At 52.2% G+C, this 17,820-nt stretch overlaps 6 protein-coding genes across 6 annotated transcripts; 4 read left to right on the plus strand and 2 right to left on the minus strand.

The window, feature by feature from the left end:
* Window positions 1-528: 528 nt before the first annotated feature.
* On the plus strand, window positions 529-2,145 carry BO85DRAFT_502690 (MFS general substrate transporter; the record flags this gene model as incomplete). The annotated part of the gene is made up of 4 exons (XM_025664209.1): window positions 529-901; window positions 959-1,105; window positions 1,156-1,886; window positions 1,948-2,145. The coding sequence occupies 4 exons, from the start codon at window positions 529-531 to the stop codon at window positions 2,143-2,145; spliced, it is 1,449 nt and encodes a 482-aa protein (XP_025512000.1).
* Window positions 2,146-2,861: 716 nt separating this feature from the next.
* Window positions 2,862-4,324, plus strand: BO85DRAFT_380025 (FAD binding domain protein; the record flags this gene model as incomplete). Its single annotated transcript, XM_025656363.1, has 7 exons — window positions 2,862-2,969; window positions 3,028-3,153; window positions 3,200-3,274; window positions 3,322-3,507; window positions 3,557-3,809; window positions 3,864-4,055; window positions 4,104-4,324. The coding sequence occupies 7 exons, from the start codon at window positions 2,862-2,864 to the stop codon at window positions 4,322-4,324; spliced, it is 1,161 nt and encodes a 386-aa protein (XP_025512001.1).
* A 693-nt stretch (window positions 4,325-5,017) lies between these two features.
* BO85DRAFT_427798 (TatD family hydrolase) lies at window positions 5,018-6,089 on the plus strand (the record flags this gene model as incomplete). Its single annotated transcript, XM_025658174.1, has 2 exons — window positions 5,018-5,117; window positions 5,172-6,089. Exons 1-2 carry the CDS (start codon window positions 5,082-5,084, stop codon window positions 6,087-6,089), a joined length of 954 nt encoding a protein of 317 aa, XP_025512002.1. The 5' UTR covers window positions 5,018-5,081.
* A 33-nt stretch (window positions 6,090-6,122) lies between these two features.
* Window positions 6,123-8,627, minus strand: BO85DRAFT_480506 (glycoside hydrolase family 95 protein). Its single transcript, XM_025663009.1, has 3 exons — window positions 8,150-8,627; window positions 7,879-8,102; window positions 6,123-7,821 (listed from the first exon to the last, which is right to left on the minus strand). The coding sequence occupies exons 1-3, from the start codon at window positions 8,617-8,619 to the stop codon at window positions 6,143-6,145; spliced, it is 2,373 nt and encodes a 790-aa protein (XP_025512003.1). The 5' UTR covers window positions 8,620-8,627; the 3' UTR covers window positions 6,123-6,142.
* Window positions 8,628-9,012: 385 nt separating this feature from the next.
* Window positions 9,013-10,600, minus strand: BO85DRAFT_480507 (carbon-nitrogen hydrolase family protein). The gene is made up of 3 exons (XM_025663010.1): window positions 10,116-10,600; window positions 9,615-10,054; window positions 9,013-9,557 (listed from the first exon to the last, which is right to left on the minus strand). Exons 1-3 carry the CDS (start codon window positions 10,286-10,288, stop codon window positions 9,157-9,159), a joined length of 1,014 nt encoding a protein of 337 aa, XP_025512004.1. The 5' UTR covers window positions 10,289-10,600; the 3' UTR covers window positions 9,013-9,156.
* A 2,861-nt stretch (window positions 10,601-13,461) lies between these two features.
* Window positions 13,462-16,802, plus strand: BO85DRAFT_480508 (non-ribosomal peptide synthetase; the record flags this gene model as incomplete). Its single annotated transcript, XM_025663011.1, has 1 exon — window positions 13,462-16,802. One exon carries the CDS (start codon window positions 13,462-13,464, stop codon window positions 16,555-16,557), a length of 3,096 nt encoding a protein of 1,031 aa, XP_025512005.1. The 3' UTR covers window positions 16,558-16,802.
* Between the last annotated feature and the right edge of the window lie 1,018 nt (window positions 16,803-17,820).

Raw genomic sequence — 17,820 nt, forward strand, 5'->3', positions numbered from 1 at the left:
TGGGGGATCGGCATATGATCATACCACGTCGTGGTGGCGACAAATTAGTGGTCATGATAGCGCGATACAGTGAGACTGTCATTCAGAACGAAGGGGAATCGGTTGGTTGATATCGAGCATCTAGGGCTCGATATCGGCGAAGAGCAGAAACACCGATGGGGGCTTAGATATTTCCGGTCGGTCAAAGCTTTCACAGCCGACTTGCATCACTAGATCTGCTTGACGATCGTCATGGTGTCTGCACAGTTACGCCGCAATCTTACTGTGCAACCGGTTCGGTGAGCGCCTGAAGCTGGCGATTGGCGAACGATGAGGGGAGATACATGTTAAACCCACCTCGCTAAGGTCAAAACCCAACCAGCTGCTAGACCCTTTCTATGTCGTCTTCCCCCGCACATCTAGGATTCCCCATATGCCAAGATGATGCCAAGTATGGTGTCCCAGGTTGAGGTATAAACGTTGCCTCACTCGAGGGAGGTTTCGATTCTGTCCTCGACCACTCCCTCAAGTTCTCTGTCCACTTTCATCATGAACATCCTTGCCACCCTCGCCGCCCTCCCCAGGGAGATCGGCTCCACGCTGCACATGAAGCCTGTCCAGGCGCTAATCTGGCTGGCTTGTTGGGCGTGCTGGACCCTGGGCTCTCTACAATACTATGCCCTCCCATTTACTCTCAGCACCGTGGCGGAAGCTCTTGACGTTGCTGAGACCAATGTCTCAGAAGCCAATACCACTACTATGCTGTCCCGTGCCGTGGGAGCAGTAATCTTTGGTATCCTGTCTGATCAGTACGGGCGGAAGATTCCCATGCTCATTGACCTGATTCTCATGTGCGGCTTCACTGTCGCCACGGGGTTCTCGCAGACCTTTCCCCAGCTGATCGGATTCCGGTTCCTCTTTGGTGGGTGTTGCAGATGGATACTGAAAGGGTTGACAGTGACAGTGCTAACTTCCCCAGGGGTTGCATACGGTGGCACATATGGGTTGGCCATGGCGACGGTGCTGGAAGCAGTGCCGGAAAAGTCCCGTGGTGTGGTGGCTGGCTTCACACAGCAAGGCTTCTCGTCCGGCTATCTCTTTGCATCGGGCTTGCATCTGGCCATGAGTAAGCCTACAGTTTCCCCTTCCTTCGATCACTACTCACCATTTCGAAAGACGGCTACGGTTGGCGCTCTCTTTTCTGGCTTTGCGCCGGCTTGACAGTCCCTATCGCCATCCTTCACGCGGTGACCCCATATTATAGCGTTGCCTCTCCGGCCACTCAAGACGAAGAACACGCCAACGGACCAGTTCAAGACTCCCGCGCAGCTGTGGGAGGAAACCTTCCGTTCCATAAGAAGCTCGCCTACGTGCTACGCTATCACTACAAGGCCTTCATATACGCCTGCTGCCTGACCTCCTGTCTGGCTACCATGGGCCACGGCACAATGGATCTCTACCCAACCTTCCTCGTCAGCCAACGCAAGCTGAACATTCTACAGGAGACATGGGTAACCTGTATTCTGCAGATTGGAGGTATCCTGGGCGGCGTGGTCGGCGGGTTTCTTTCGCACAAAGTGAGCGCCAAATGGGTGGCGGCGATCGCAGGACTGCTTATCGCTCCGTGGTTACCACTATGGACGCTGCCCACGAGATGGGGACTTCTCGCTCTGGGAGCCTTCTTCTTGCAATTCTTCTACGGTGCTGCGATCGGTAACTTGGGAAACCTGTTGCAGCAGTTGTGCCCTCATCCTGGCATCAGAGCTGCCTTTACTGGGGTGGCGTACAACATCGGCAATGCGGTCTCGTCGATCGCACCCACGATCGAAACTTCGCTGGGAGAGCGGTTCCCGACTGCGGACGGGTCACCGGATTATGCGAAGACGCAGATGATCCTTGTGGGGATTGTAAGTAACTCAATTTCTACGCGTGTTTTAGACTATGATGTGTTAACAGGAACTCGATCAGGTTATCTTCTGCTTGGTTCTAACTTTGACACTCATGCCGCTGAACAGCTTGAACAAGAGCTGGGACCGGGAGGATCCAAATGCTACCGTCCCTGCGACACATGCTGAGATGGAAGTGATCGATAAAACCGATTTCAAGGCACAGGAGGCAGATGCCGAGAGGGGTGGTTCGACTCATGTTGAGGATACTAAGTCTTAGTTCACGATATGTTTTGTATCCTCGAGTTTTACGGTGGCTGGCGGATTCGAAATGCTACAAAGTGGAATGTAAAGCACTGCTTCGCCGTTTTGTATTACTCTGAATGATAGACAGGTGCACTGGCTGGCCTAATGATTCTACCCTCTAGGCAAGTACTAGAGATGAGACAACATTTTCCTGTCCTGTAGACTTGGAAGCGATAGTGAGATCTGGAGGAGCATGGACGAGGGTCGGACCCTGTTCCCGCAACGGAACTTTCACCCTGGTTCCATGCATAAACACTGCGTAGTTAGAGAATATTTCGGCATTGGCTCTCATCTGAATACCAATTAAAGCGCTGCCCTGGATCAGTCCACCCCAAAGGGTCCCGGTGGCAGGAAAAAGAATGAGCCGCGTGGCGGGGGCAATACTTTTGGACAGCGACGGATCCATGGATTCACTGCGGTATCGAGGAAAGATCGGCGGCCCGGTGGAGCAACCATGGAACGAGCGATTTAACGCTGTGAGTATAGGTTCTTTTTGGCGTGTCGAGCTTTATAGGACAGGACAAAATAGCAGATTCCGCCGGATACCATATCTCCGAGCAATTCCCCGAGTCCTCATCTCCGACATGCTGTGGATGTCTTCACCCTGCATTAAAGCTGTTCAGAAAGCAGGGATAGAACTACTATTTTCACCAGGAATTTAGCACCACACTAAAACATTGTATCTATCCAATGACCATCTCTCAGGAATCCCGACCGCTGCAGGTCCTTATCGTCGGTGCCGGCATTGCGGGATTGACGGCTGCCATTGCTTTGGGCCAACAAGGCCATCAAGTTGTGGTACGTCAACTGCTTCTATACATGCATCGACTCCTGAAAGATGTACTGAGGACTGCAGATTATCGAAAAATCCAGGTTTGCCCGGGAGACGGGCGCCGCCATCCATGTGCCTCCCAATTGCACTGCTCTGCTAAACTGGCTCGGCATTAACCCCAAAGACTTTGGTGGCACCTTGTTGGAACAGGTATACCTGGCGATGCCTGATATTTGCACACCTACTGACGGTATAGATTCACCGATATGACCAATTCGGAAACTTGAAGTACCTGAAAGACTTTTCTGAAATCCGGCAGAAATGGCAAGCAGTATGTCCTCCATACATGTCTTGGGACAATACTCACTAACAAACCAGGAATGGTATCTGGTCCATCGAGTCGACCTGCACAACTACCTCAAGCAGTGCGCCATCCGGACAGCCACTCTCCACATGGGCTGCAAGATCGTCAACATTGATGTTGACAGCCCGCGCCCTTCTGTGACTCTTAACAATGGCGAGAGATATGAAGCAGATCTTCTTCTTGGAGCTGACGGTCTGCATGTATGCACCACCACTTGGTATTCATTAAGTGTCTACTCACCACATATAGTCCGTCGTCCGTGAGGTGATCGGACAGACACCCCCTCCTCCATTCCCGGCTGGCAAGTCGTGTTTCCGATGGATTCTCCCGACAGAGAAGCTGCGCCATCTCCCTGCCACTCAGGAAACTGTGCGCGATCCCGGAGTGTTCATCGAATGGGCCGGGGATGATCGCCGACTCGTGGCCTATCCCTGCTCTGACAATACGATCTTCAATCTATGTGGTTTCCTTCCCACTGCCGAAGCTGGTGATGCCGCTGAAGGTATGCACATTGCCGATTGTTCAGGTTGAGCATTGTCGTTAACAGTCACTGTAGGCTGGCAGGCGGTCGGAAACAAGAATGCTCTTATTGCTGGATTCTCCGAGTTCAGCTCGGAAGTCAGGGAGCTCGTCCACGCAGCGGACGAGAATCTTAAGGTCTGGGAGCTGTACGATATGAAGTCTCTCCCATCGTGGGTGAGAGGATGCTCTGCTTTACTGGGCGACGCAGCGCACCCATTCCAGCCTTGTAGGTGCCTCATCTTATTAAGGTCATCGTATAAACTAACGATAACAGACATGGGTCAAGGAGGTGCCATGGCCATTGAAGATGCGGTATCCCTAGCGGTGCTGCTCCCGGCTGGGACCCAAGTCCACGAGATTCCGGCTCGGCTGGCCCTGTACGAGAAAGCCAGACGATCGCGTGTCGACCTGGTCCTGGAGTATACACGCATCAATGGAGTCGATGAAAATGACACGACCGTCAGGCGCATTACCGGTGAGTTTATCCCAATGTGATGAGGAAGAAAGTCTGACGATTGCAGCTGCCGAGATGGTAAAATTCATGGGCATATTGTTTTCGCATAACGAGGTGCAAAGCTCGGCAGACCTACTTGCTTCACATTAGACTTATTGCATAATCATTGCTGATCTGGTGTTGACCTACGGGCTCGGCGTCTAGACTTCAACCACATACTCAATTGGCCAGCTCGTAAAGCTTTGAAGCAAAGGGTCTTAGAAATTGTATATGGGGGTCGAGTGCGCACTAGACGTATTAGACAGTTGTACATACATTACTTCCGTCTGCTCGCTAGAATGAACTTTATAATATCTCAGTATTAGCAGTTACCTTACGTTATGAATTTACGGTGTTGCCACTAAACCCCACTGCGGCATCAACATGTGTCCCCGCAGAGATATATATTTGGTTAGCAGATTTACCATTGCCTCTAAAATACACGCCAAGAACACCTAAACGTTGCGAAAAGCATTCCCAGAGACTCTTGATTGCATATGAAAGGTGTCTACTCTGTAGAGGAAGGGGTGGCTGCGTGAAGCATCATGTTAGAGATCGTCGGATGCGCCAAGCACTTCACAAGAAAATTTTCACGCCTTACCCCAGACAAGCTGCAGGCAGCGCCACTCTCCACACTTTACCTCTCAACACCCAAATATAAGATCAGCGATTAGAATTGTAGAAGTACGCTCTTTACATCCCAATATTTACACCTCAAGCCCGCCAGTCAAGCAATATCGGACAGCCAGTCCCTCAACAATGGTGACAGACACAAAGCCCCTCCGCTTCGCCGATGTAAGCCCAACCAGAAAACAACATTGCCCTTCATCCCCACTAACAAGTAAATAGGTAGCGGTAACCTACACGGCCGACCAGTTCCAAGGCATCTACCGCGGCAAACAATACCATCCCTGCGACTTCGGGGAAGTCATCCAGCGGGCCAAAGCGTACAACTGCGAAAAGATGATGTTAACCACCATGAACCTGGAAGGTTTCCACCATAACCTGGAACTTGTCCGTCAACATCCAGAAACATGCACCCTCACACTAGGCGTGCACCCGTACCACGCAGGAGAGATTTACGCCTCCACCAATGAACCATCCTATCTCTCCCAGATCCGCGAACTAGGCCAATCCCTCCTCCGCGAGGAGAATTCCCCGCTCGTAGCATTCGGCGAAATCGGTCTGGACTACGAGTACCTCGACCGCGCCGACAAGGAGACGCAAGCTCGAGCATTCAAGGATCAACTCGATCTAGCAGTGGAATTCCAACTCCCGTTGTTTCTGCACGTTCGGGAATCCTGTGCCGATTTCATCGAGATCATCCGTCCGTATCTACCTCGGTTACCTAAGGGCGGACTGGTCCACTCGTTTACTGGATCTGTGAGCCAGATGCGGCAATTAACCGATGAGCTGGGATTAAATGTCAGTGTGAACGGGGTATGTTTCCGAACGGAGGAGCAATTGGAAATGGTGAAGGCGATTCCTCTGGCGAAGTTGCAGTTGGAGACGGATGCGCCGTGGTGCGAGGTCTTGAGTGGGGATGAGAAGATTGCGCCATTCTTGGAGAAGGCGAGGGAAATGCCACCGGTGAGGAAGCACAACAAGTTTATCTCAGGGCAGATGGTAAAGAACCGTAACGAGAGCTGTTTCATGGAGAGGGTAGCGATGGTGGTTGCGGGGGTGAAAGGCATATCAGTGCAGGAGGTGGCGGATGCAGCGTGGGAGAATAGTGTCAGGATGTTTGGGTTGGGGGTACGGCAGTAGGTCAGCTGTAATTGAGGAGAGATGTGTATATATATAGAACAAATGTGTATATACTAGACAGGCACAACCGTGTACACCTTCCCAGCATCTGTCTGTATACCTCCCGTATATCTTTCTCCGTTGACGGTAAAATCCAACCCATCCTGGACACGAATATCTAACGTGCTGCCACTCTGCGAGGTGATATTCGCCCCCGTCAGGACACCCCCCGACCATGCTATATCAACGACAAAGTTCCCTCTAGCCACCAAACCCGAGACATGTCCAGTCGGCACAGCGGCCGGAAGCGCCGGCAGCAAATGTACAACTTTGTAGCTCTGCAGCAACATCTCCGCAATTCCGGAGGTAAACCCGAAGTTCCCATCAATTTGGAACACAGTATCCGGGCCTGAATCCGTGTTCCACAAGTTCGGACTGGGAAACCTTTGCAGATAGATCTGCGTATGGTTCCAGACCTGGTCGCCATCAAATAGCCGGGCATACAGATTCATCGTCCAGGTGCGCGACCAACCGGTGCTTCCGCTGCCGTGCGCAATGCGCCAATCCAGGAACGCTTTGGTGGCCGTGGCGAGCGTTCCGTTGACGAGCGGGGCCAGTTGATCGCCGGGGAACAGACCGACGATCGGACTCATGTGTCGATGGCCGGGGTCGGATTCTTCGTAGTCCAGTCGCCATTCTAGGATCCGACCGGAGGAGCCGATCTGTGGTTGTTTGATCTTCGAGAGGTACTTTGCAGCGGTGGTGCAGTCTGTGTTGTTGATTCCCAGCACGTCGCATGTTTCAGTGACAGCCTGGAAGAGCTCATGGAGCAGAGAATTGTCCATCGTGGGAGCAATGTCTATGCCCTCTACGTTGCCCGCTGTGGTCATATCATCTGGCACGATGTAGGATGCCTCCGGCGACAGTGATGGTCCGGTACTATAGTAGCCCTCAAAAGGGAAGAGATAACAATAGTAGAACCTCGCAGCACTTTGTAAAAGTGGCCAGATGCGGTCCCGGAGAATAGTCTCATCCCGTGTGAATCGATAGTGCTCAATCAGATTAGCCGACAGCCATGCCCCGCCCATCGGCCACATCGTCCAGGTGGTCCCATTATCGACGGGAGCAGCATCGCCCCAGAGGTCGGTGTTGTGGTGAAGGACATACCCGCCGTTGCTGCAGTGGTACATGCTTTCAGCTACATCCAGCCCTCGGCCATGAACGATGTCCAGCAGATCAATGAACGGTGAAAATGTGTCAGCCAAATTGGTGACCTCTGCCGGCCAGTAGTTCATCTCAAGATTAATGTCGATGGTGAATCGCCCACCCCAAGCGGGATCGAAGTCCTGGTTCCATAGACCCTGTAGATTGGCCGGTAGGGCCGGTGACTCAGTGGCGCGCGACGAGGCGATCAACGAGTGCCGGCCAAAGTGGAACATGAGGACAGCTAGCTCAGGATCGCTGTCAGGATCAGTGCGATAGCTTACCAATCGAGTGTCGGTGGGCAGGTTGCCCGCTGAGCCAGAGGAGCCCAGGTTCAGGTCGACTCGCTGCGCCAGAGTTGAATAATCGGCGATCGCATTCTGCTTGACGGTAAGAAACCCTGATCTCGAGGCAGTGTCAAGCTTGTCTTTGATTTCTGCTTCCCGGGTTTCTCGGGTGGTGTAGCGATAGGACGTTTCAGTGTCGATGAAGATGTCGACTGTCGATGCATTTCGGACTACGAGGGAGACTCCATTGCTTGTGGCTCGGCCTCCTCAAATTAGTAAAGTTGGCGTATCATGTACAGATAGCTTCATTTACAACTTACCATCGGAGACAATTCTAGCCTCGGTCGTGAACTGTATGGGATCCGAAATGTTTTTCGAGTAAGCCCTCAGCGTCAACACTCCGAGATCACTGGAGACGACTGCCTGATTTGAAACGACATATCGATCACGAGCCAGCGAAGAAGCCACATTCAGACTTCCTGGCTGGCTCGATGACAGCCGCACAGCGACGACACCATCCGGATAGCTGGCCACATACTCTCGTCTATCTTCATCAGCCAATACCCGCTTTAACACACCATTGAAACATACCGATAATGCACTTCACGATAAGTATACTCCACCACTGCCACACCAGTCCTCAAATCTAGGTATCTGGTGTAATTACTTATCCCGGCCTGGTCATGTCCAAAATCTAGTACTAGCGATCCAAGGGCACTGAAGGACTGCGGTGAATCCGGGATGCCAACCATATTTGCTAGAGTAACATCATTCCCCTCGGTCATGTTCCCCTGTGCCAGCAGCGACCGAACTGGCCATAGGGCATCATATGAGCGGGGATTGACGCGGTTGATGAACGGACCATTCCAGATGGAGTTCTCATTGAGGGTGACATTCTCGGTCGCGGTGCCCCAGATGGCGGCGCCCAGTCTACCATTACCGATGGGGAGGGTGGAGGTGAAGTTGTTGGCCGGGGTGGTGTACCAAGAGACATGGGAAGCATCGAAGTTGCCGAGAACCAAGGGAATGGCTGCTACGAAAGCGGAGTAGAAGGGACGCATTGTTGGGGGAACATCGGTGCATATGGGTGGGGATAGCATTCGCAAGTAGGAGATGAACAATATATAGAATAACCGTGCATTTACCCGAGAGTGTGGATGAGGAGTAGCATTGAAGCAAACACGATGCATGGGAATACAGAGGAGTGCAGCCACGGAAATACAGGGAGAGGTGGGATTCCACAAATCAGAGCTGCTCGAGAGGGTGAAGACGCGCCCTGATCGGTAGGACCATTAGCATTTGGACTGCAGCATCATGTTAGCTCACCCCAGATTTATCCGGTTGTCTTCCGGGCTGCACTTGGTGCCGACCAGAGAAGAAAACATTGATGGGTCTGCGAAGTAACTTCTAACTCTGGAGTTGCTCGAAGAATTGCACGCCAGATGGAATATGGTCTTAGAATAAATAATTTTTATTGGTATTGATTTTGTTCAAGACAAGGTCGGGGTGGCTAAAATAAGAAATGTGTCTGACGGGACCACCATCTGGCACGAATCGTCCGCGGGCTCCGATGCAGGCCATTGAAAGGCGGGATAAATTCAGCCACTTTCCTCCTCCACAAGAACTGAACTAGTATTCAGATTGCTTGTGGTATTGTCTCCCTGTCCCTCCTGTCGGTGTGGTGTTTTCTCGCGCGTGTCGACCCCCAGCCACAACAGGTCGGGACGGCTATAATGGCCACAGGCATCCACAAAGTGTCGACACGACAAGATTACATCCAGATCCACATCTGCGTAGATGAATCCTTCCTCATTAGGGGGCAATGGCTCCGTCAGCCGGCGACCATCGGGGGCGATGACGGCAGACGCGCCTCCTCCCAGGGTATCCCACGGCGGAGACAGGTTCATCTTCTCCACGCAGCTGGGACCCAGCACTGCGGTCGCGAGCAAAACGAATGACGCCGACTCGAGCGCATATACCTGGGATGCGCCCATTCCACCTGGAACATATCTCAGCTTTCCGCGGTAGATCTTGCTGATTATGGATGGAAACTTACCTTCCTGCGACATGCCCCACAGTGACTCGCCCCCCATATGGGGATGTAGAACTGGCCAGGCGGAGACATGGATTTCCTCCCCTTGAATCATGGTGTGATATTTGAGCAATGGCTGGATGTGTTCCCAGCACGAGAGGGCACCCACTTTACCAATTGGCAGATCGACGACGTTCAGGAGACTCCGCCCGGAAGATTCGCCGAACACGGTGCGTTCCATGTGAGTGGGCTTCATCTTGCGCCGACGCATCACGATCTTGCCAGTGGAATCGATCGTGCACTGGCCGATGTAGAGGGAGTTGCCATCGCGCTCCGAGAAACCCAGGACGACGGTGATCTTGTACTGGGCAGCGGCATTGCAGATGCGGCGCATGTGCTCCGAGTCATACGATAGGGAATTCTTGAGGTAAGTGGTGAACAGGCCCATGTCGACGTGGCGGCACCTGCCTAATGATTAGTACATATACGGTCGCGAAGTACTTTCGGATTAAGGATCATGCTAACCAGATCCATGCTGGATACCCCGGAAGCCAACATTCGGGGAAAGCAATTAGCTGGGCGCCATTGCCCGCCGCCTCGGCGATCAAACGGCAGGTTTTATCCACGGTGGCGTGCAGATCCAGCCAGACGGGTTCGTGTTGGGTGACAGCGACACGGACCTTGTTGGAAGCCGACATGATTGCTAGTTTCAAGTCTGTGCGTAGTATGTGATAATATGAGTGATAGGAGTGAACGGTCCTAGTCAAGCGGGGAGAACACCAGATCTTTTATGTGGTGTGTTACTACCAGAGTGTCAATTCAATTGCGGCTGAGGGGATCACAAAATGGAGGTCAAAGCGACCAGCTGACGAGGCATCAGGCAGCTGAATACGACCGACAGTGTCAATCTCCACGAGATTGGACCATGAATGGTGTGGATGGAAAGTTGAGGCTCGCCATGGCCCTGGAAAAGGGCGATTTAGGATTACTAGCTACTACGTAGTAGTATCTGGGCAATAGGGATAGGGGGCAATTCATTCACTTCCATTGGAAACCACCCCATCCGAGAGACTCCGATTGGCCCGATCGCGTAGAGCAATGAAGGCGAGGCCAAAGAATGGATCGGGGATGCGGCGTAGCTGCTTCTTTAGGGGATGGGATCCGTTGTAGTGGGAGGAGTGGATCCGTTGAATCTGACACTATCCACTTTGTTGTTGGGTCCCTTCTGTGGATGAAACGTGGTGTTTCTGTCGGAGTCGACGATGAGATAAATGCTAGGAGTGACATTACGGTCGGGGTTTTACCTTCTTGGCGGTGGTTCCAGCGGAGGCCACGGATCTTACATGGTGCAGTCTTCCCCTCATTACATGAGCCGTGGAAAAGTTATCTAACCGAGGAGGCAGAGATGGCAGAGATGACTGCGGGAATATTAACCTACCCCTCTGGTAATGTTTATTTTCAGGGAGAAGAAGAATTGATGGATCCATCGAAGGACGGAGAAAAGACCCATGCACAAAGGGCCAATCAGATCACGGGACTCTGCGGGATTCTTGGCCCCTTCCAGAATCTCATTAGGGAAAAGGGAAGGAAGGGATGGTAATAAGTTCTGGTATTGTGTCTCTCGGCGAAATACTCTGCTTCACTCCTCGTTCACCTAGAAGGTTCGATACTGGAGAGAACAGACATTCCTCCTGTAATGCTTACGACCTTCCTGCCATGATGGCATGATTTGAGATCTAGCCAGACTAGGGCCCAGGTGACGACTTCAGAATGATTGCAGCGGTGAGATGTGGCGTCCCCCCAAACCTAACGAACCTACGAGTACTCTGTATACATTATAGAGAATATAACAGATGTCTTAGGATGGCGCGCTGGACGGTTACTTACTGGAGTTGGGGCTCCCCAAGTGGGCTGAGACGTTGCAGAATACTAGCAAACGAATTGAACTTTATTATCCAGGAAATTGAACGGGACCTAATTCACTCATACTACGGTGGGTGTCGGGCTATAAGAACAGCAGCTCATGGTAAAGAGGCGGCAAAGAGGCACCCCATCGAACCCTGCCAGAAAGTTGGTCGTGCTACGTAAGACATGCACGATGTCCTGCAACCCACTGCTACCTACATACATGCGAAGGTTCGATTCCCTTGCAAAGCCTTGGTCGAGCGGCCTGGCCATGGCCATGGCGCCATCTTCACCCCGCCAGTCCTGGTATGCCCTGTTTATGTGCTGCTAACCAAGTCAATCTGGTTAATTTACAGTTGTCTACGAGGCTCCTCCACGCTGATCGCTCGCTACATCGAACGATCCACGGACCAGCCCGCCGCTACCATACTTTGAAACTGGGGTTGGTGGTAAAAGAAAGGCTTATATAAGCTCTTGAACACCGACTACCAGGCACAGTGAGTCGTACTTTACCTCGAGGTTTCTCCTATCTATTTCTTTGCCGACAGCTCCAGCGACGGGAATTTGACCCGTAGCATGTATCATAGCGTTATGACGGATTGTGGTGCGCCTTTTTAGAGGTCCAGTCACTGGATAAAGTCCGCGCGAGGGGTGCCGGGTGACTGGAGGCTGCGCACCCAGGAAACTGGGCCACGGTTGTGCCTTGAAAGGGGGACATTTGGTTGCAGGATGCAGTCCGTGAGTGGACATCCTATCTAGTTTATCCTGCAGCAGCGCGGATTCTGATTAGTGACAATCACCGGAGACCTGCACGAGGCTGACATAAGCGGTACGCACAAGGGCCGTTGCTGGAACAGCAACAGCAGCATGAAGAACCCACTGGATCTCCACCAAAGCTGCTCTGGATCATCCTATTCCAATGCTGATGCATATCTAAGGACGGTGCTGGAACCAGGTTCTGATTTATTGAGAGATAGATCATCCCCGCCTTACCGTGGGCGAGAGACTGAGGAACGCCGCCGCGGCGATCTCTAAGCTTTTGTATCGCCTCAATCCCGCGCCAATCTCAACCTATTTGGATCCTGCCTGCCCTGTCCAGACGGCAGTGTTGGTGCAGAAAGCCGGTGGCATCATGGAAGCTGGGGGGCTGAGTTGTGGCTTCCAGACCCAGCCGGGTTCTTCTGGACTGTCCTTGTACGTCAACTTCAGCATGCATCATTCACCGCCGCGGCACTAGTTGGCACCGAAAGCCGCTCGCTAGAACACCATGGCAGGTTTGAGCGATTCTGTGGACCTTGAATCCACAGATTGATTAACCATAAGCCTTAACCTTGCGCCATCGGCCCATCTTACATGGCCACCGCGCCGTCGCGCGTACACCTGACCCATGTCGACTCAAAGTTTCCGGGAGCATGTCAACATGCAGGGTCTCAAGTAGATAAACCTATTCTATGTAAACGCCGCGGAGCCGGATCTTGGTATCACTACCAGGTTTTGCGGCATTCCAACCTCCTCACACGAGCAAGGAGGACCGGTGGCTCGGAGAACCGCGCTGGCTTCGATATACCCCGGCCTTGATGGCGACGGTGAGGGCACTTGTCTGTTTAACACCACATTCTGCGTCTCCATGCCATGGTCTTCCTATGACCATCAATCACATAAGCGAGCGGGATTGGCCGCTGGAACAGGCAAGGGATTCGCTTGTCTAGGTCTGCTTCAACAGATCGAGTAGTCCTGAATGTAACAGAAGAGAGGCCAATGGTATGCCTCCGGACGACCACATCAACCTCGGTGGGCGCAGTTTTAGTCATGGAGCATGGCGAAGGCGAGCCCGAGACACAACACTGTCCGTGGAGGAAAGAGTATATGAAGAGACGTCCCCGAGCTGGTAGGGACTGCTCAACCACAGATCCCGTTCAATTTTCACAATAGCATTAAGCTCCTGCTTATCTGCTAGCTTCCCACCATGTCACCGTCGTTACTTATCTCAGAGCGTCTGGAGAATGGATGTGACACCGGGCTGGGCCTGGCTGAGCTCCTGGAGCGGCAAGCTATAGTCCGCGGCACAGCCATTGCCATTGAAGAAGGCAAGTACGAAGTCACATACGGCGAACTACACGAAAAGGCCCTCTTCGTCGCCGACCAGGTCAACAGTATCCTTCACGATGACCCTTCGCCAGTCGGCATTATCGCCCCTCGCAGTTTGAATCACGTATTGTCGCAGGCCGCTGTGATCTACTCGGGCCGGGCTTGTGTGCCGTTAGACCCCAAGCTCCCAGACGAGATGCTCAGAGACATGCTAGAAAACTTGGGATCGACCCTCGTCATCACGGATATTGTACAACAGCATAGACTACCCGGCGTTAAGCATCTGGTGGTTGACCATCGCGTGGTTCCGGAGACCTTCGATCTAAACATTGCCCCAAGTCAGAACGGGCCGCAGACATGCTCGCATGTGCTCCACACCTCGGGCACAACCGGCAAGCCGAAGGCAGTCGAAGCGTTTGCGGAGGGGTTAATTAATCTATGCCTCGATTCAGCGGACCTCATTCGGAAGGGACAGCGTGTTGGGCACGGTTCCAACGTCATCTTTGATACCTCCCTAGTGGAGATTTGGGGTCCCTTGCTGCGCGGAGCGACAATGGTCATCATCCCCCATGAAATTGTGCTCGATCCCTCTGCTCTTAGTGTGTTCGTCAAAGAGAAAGAACTCAATGTGTTGCAACTCACAACCTCTCTGCTCACCGTGACGGCTTATGCCTGTCCGGATGCTTTCTCGACTCTGGACACCCTTATTACTGGAGGTGAGGCAATCAACTGCCAGACAATCCAATCCATCTTCGACGCCGGAGCCCCAGGCCGCATTATCAATGGTTATGGTCCGACAGAAGCCAGTATATATGTTCTGTATCATCAAGTCTCGGAAGACGAGGCCCGCCGGGGTGAGATTCCCGTGGGAAAGCCATTCGGCGACGTCGAGGTATTCCTCCTTGATGACAATATGAATACAGTCAAGCCGGGTGAAGTCGGCGAGCTCGTGGTATCTGGCGTAGGTGTTGCCGGGGGATATATTGGTGACGCCCAGAAAACTGCCAAGAGCTTCGTTGTTCTTCCACAACTGCACCGGAAGGTGGAGCGGGGACCCCACCACATGTATCGAACTGGAGACTTGATGCGTGTAGATGAAAAAGGCGTGTACTACTACCTCGGACGGAAAGACAATCAGATCAAGATTCGTGGTCAGCGCGTGGAGCTGGAGGCCTTGGAATCGGCCCTAGTTGGCACGGGCCTAGTGAGTGCTGCTGTGGTGGTGAAAATCACGCCGGAAGAAGTTGGCCGTGGCCAGTTTCTGCTGGCCTATTGTATTCCTTCCTCACCTGATGTTGCGGATGGCGCCATCATGAAAGCCTACATGGAGCAAGCTCCAGATCTCATGGTTCCCCGTTTGGAGCTCATCGACGTCCTGCCCCTTCGCTCCACCGGTAAAGCTGACCGGAAGGCTCTGGAAGCACGGTATTACCAGAAACTCAAGCGCTCACGGGCTAATGGAGCTAATGGAAATGTCAACACTGGCAGCAACGCTTCTAAGCTGGAGTATATCTGGATTGACGTGTTTGGTCTCACTGTCGAGCATCTACGCCCAACCGACGACTTCGTGGCCATGGGTGGAACGTCCTTGATCGCCGCCACCATGATCGCTCGCATCAACCAAACATTTGGCATCTCGTTGCGCGCCCAAATGCTCTACGAGAATACCAGCTTCGAGAGTCTCACGCGGCTTGTCACCAACATCCAAGTCCATGGAGACGACTCAAGTATTCAGGCCGAACAGGAGGTCTGGCTACAGGACTCTAAGTTGGGCGAACACTTGCGGCCCATCGGAGGCGTCATTCCTCAATGGCAGGACAAAAATGAAGGCAGGATCTTCCTGACGGGAGCTACGGGCTTTGTGGGTGTGTTTCTCCTGGCCACACTCGTGAAGCGGCCTGATGTTAAAAAGGTGGCCTGTTTGGTGCGCGCCGACGACGAGCCCTCGGCCCGGGCACGTCTCGAGAAGACCATGGAGAAGTACAGTCTCTACGCAAACATGGACAAGGTCATCGCCCTGCCAGGCAATTTCGGACAACCACGCCTGGGTCTGTCTCCGGAGCAGTACGATTACTTCGCGACATGGTCTAGTGTGATCTTCCACCTCGGGGCCAAGGTGAGCTACGTCGCTCCTTATTCCTCCCACCGCCAGGAGAATACTATCGGCACCTTGAACATGCTCGAGTTTGCTACTCACCGGCGGACCAAGGCCATGCACTACTCGTCCACCATCGCGGCCTACGGTCCAACTGGATATGTTACGGGCGCCAAGCTGCTGCCAGAGGATGAACGGCCCGCGCCGCATTTGGCTGCTCTGCCCAGCGACACTGGTTATGCTCAAAGTCAGTACGTGGCGGAGGCGATCGTTTGGAATGCCATTGACAACGGCTTCCCCGTGGCCATTTATCGTCCAGGATTTGTCTTGGGCCATAGCAAGTCCGGCATCTGTAACCCGGACGATTTCATCTCCCGTCTCTTCACCAGCTGTATGGACATGGGGCTGTATCCCATCCTACCCAACCAGCGCAAGGAATTCATCCCTGTAGACTTCGTTGTCGATTCCATCCTTCATATTTCCACAACCCACGAGAATTTGGGCCACGCCTACAATCTGGTGCAGCCTGACCTTAACAACGCTATCGACATCAACACCAGCTTTGACTTGCTCAATCAGCTTTCTCCCTACAAGATGGAAGGAGTGCCTTACGAGCAATGGGTGAACTCGCTCTCTGAGCGATTGGATGATCCCCTGCATCCCCTCACTCCCATGCTTAGGGAGAAGGTGTTTGGCAATATGACCCGCTGGGAGGTCTATGAGAACATGGCTGAGTACGGGCGGGAGAATATCCGCCGCGCCCTGCAAGACGCTCCGCACATCCTGAACCGGGAGGATATTGAGGTGCTCTTCCACCGATCGTTGAAAAGTTGGTTACCATGCTGTGTATGGCACAAGCCTGTACGCATGCAAGTGTGAGAAATGTTCGCTTATTTCTTGTGGGTGATTCGTTCTTGTTCGGGCTGAGCTTTTCATTGGTGGCTCTATAATGGATGAAGAGATGGAGGACAACAAAGCACACCAGCACACCTCAACAGACATAAATGACTGATGATAAAATGAGACAGGGAATGAGAAAATAAAAGGGGTCTGACCCTAGGAGAACAATGATTTATAGCTATTTGATGTCAGATAGGACGATTTATGACTGCTTGGTAGAATACAATCGAATTTGCTTATCAGCGCTTCGCGGCATCCCTCGTAGGGGCAATGCTGTCACGCTAGCTCTTGGCACTAATGGAAGGAAGTGCGAATGCTTCGTCTGAATGGCTAGATATCTTGCTGCCTGGAGCCATTGCTTGCCTTGCAGGTTGTGTACCCTTGACCTTCTTCGTAGACTCAGGCTTAGAGTAAGGGTCATCAGGCTGAACAATCAGCTTAGCTGGAAAAATCCTGTTTTCTCTCCCATCGTTGCCTAAGGGATGAAATGTCTACTATGTAGGGTAATAATCATGCCTATCAACTTAAAGGGTTAATGTGATAGATGTCTGCGTACTAAGGATGGACACTTGGGCTAAGCTTTATCACTACTCTGAGACCAGTGATTCATAGATATACTATATATTTACCAAGTCCTCGCTAGCAGTCTTTCCTTCTAAAATTTTTAGGAAGCTTATAATGGGAGTCTGATGCTTCTTCCCGTGGAGTATATGGTTTCCTTGTTTAACGCCTCTGTTCTTGTACTTGCTTACTTACATTCATGACTGTGTTTGGTGAGCACCCACAGTGTTTTCGATACTAGTTAACGACATGAAACGGTCGACATTCTGACTCTGATATTGTCATCAATTCTTCTTTCATTTCTTTTTTTGGATATGAAATGGTCATAGTTTTTGAACCGGTAGAAAACATGTTACATTAACAATGTGTAGGTTGCCAAAACATAGGTCTGTATACATCTAGTGATTACTGGCGATGACTGCGCCGGCACTACAGCTCGCTCCGTAGCAGCTACCGCGAAGACTCCATCAGTCTTAGTTGAAGCCCTGGACCACTGCTATCACGCAGTTTAACCTGCAATGAGGACACTGAATTCACGGATATGATTGTACCTCTCCTAGATCAGTGAGCTGATGCTGGACCATCCTTCGGCGGCATGATAAAAGTTGGACACTAGAACCCGCATACAGCTTTGGAATGCTCCCTTACGAGCACAGGCACAGTTAATTTAGTTCTCGCCGA

This window comes from Aspergillus piperis (assembly GCF_003184755.1).
Source record: "Aspergillus piperis CBS 112811 unplaced genomic scaffold BO85scaffold_20, whole genome shotgun sequence".
In the NCBI taxonomy this organism is placed as follows: domain Eukaryota; kingdom Fungi; phylum Ascomycota; class Eurotiomycetes; order Eurotiales; family Aspergillaceae; genus Aspergillus; species Aspergillus piperis.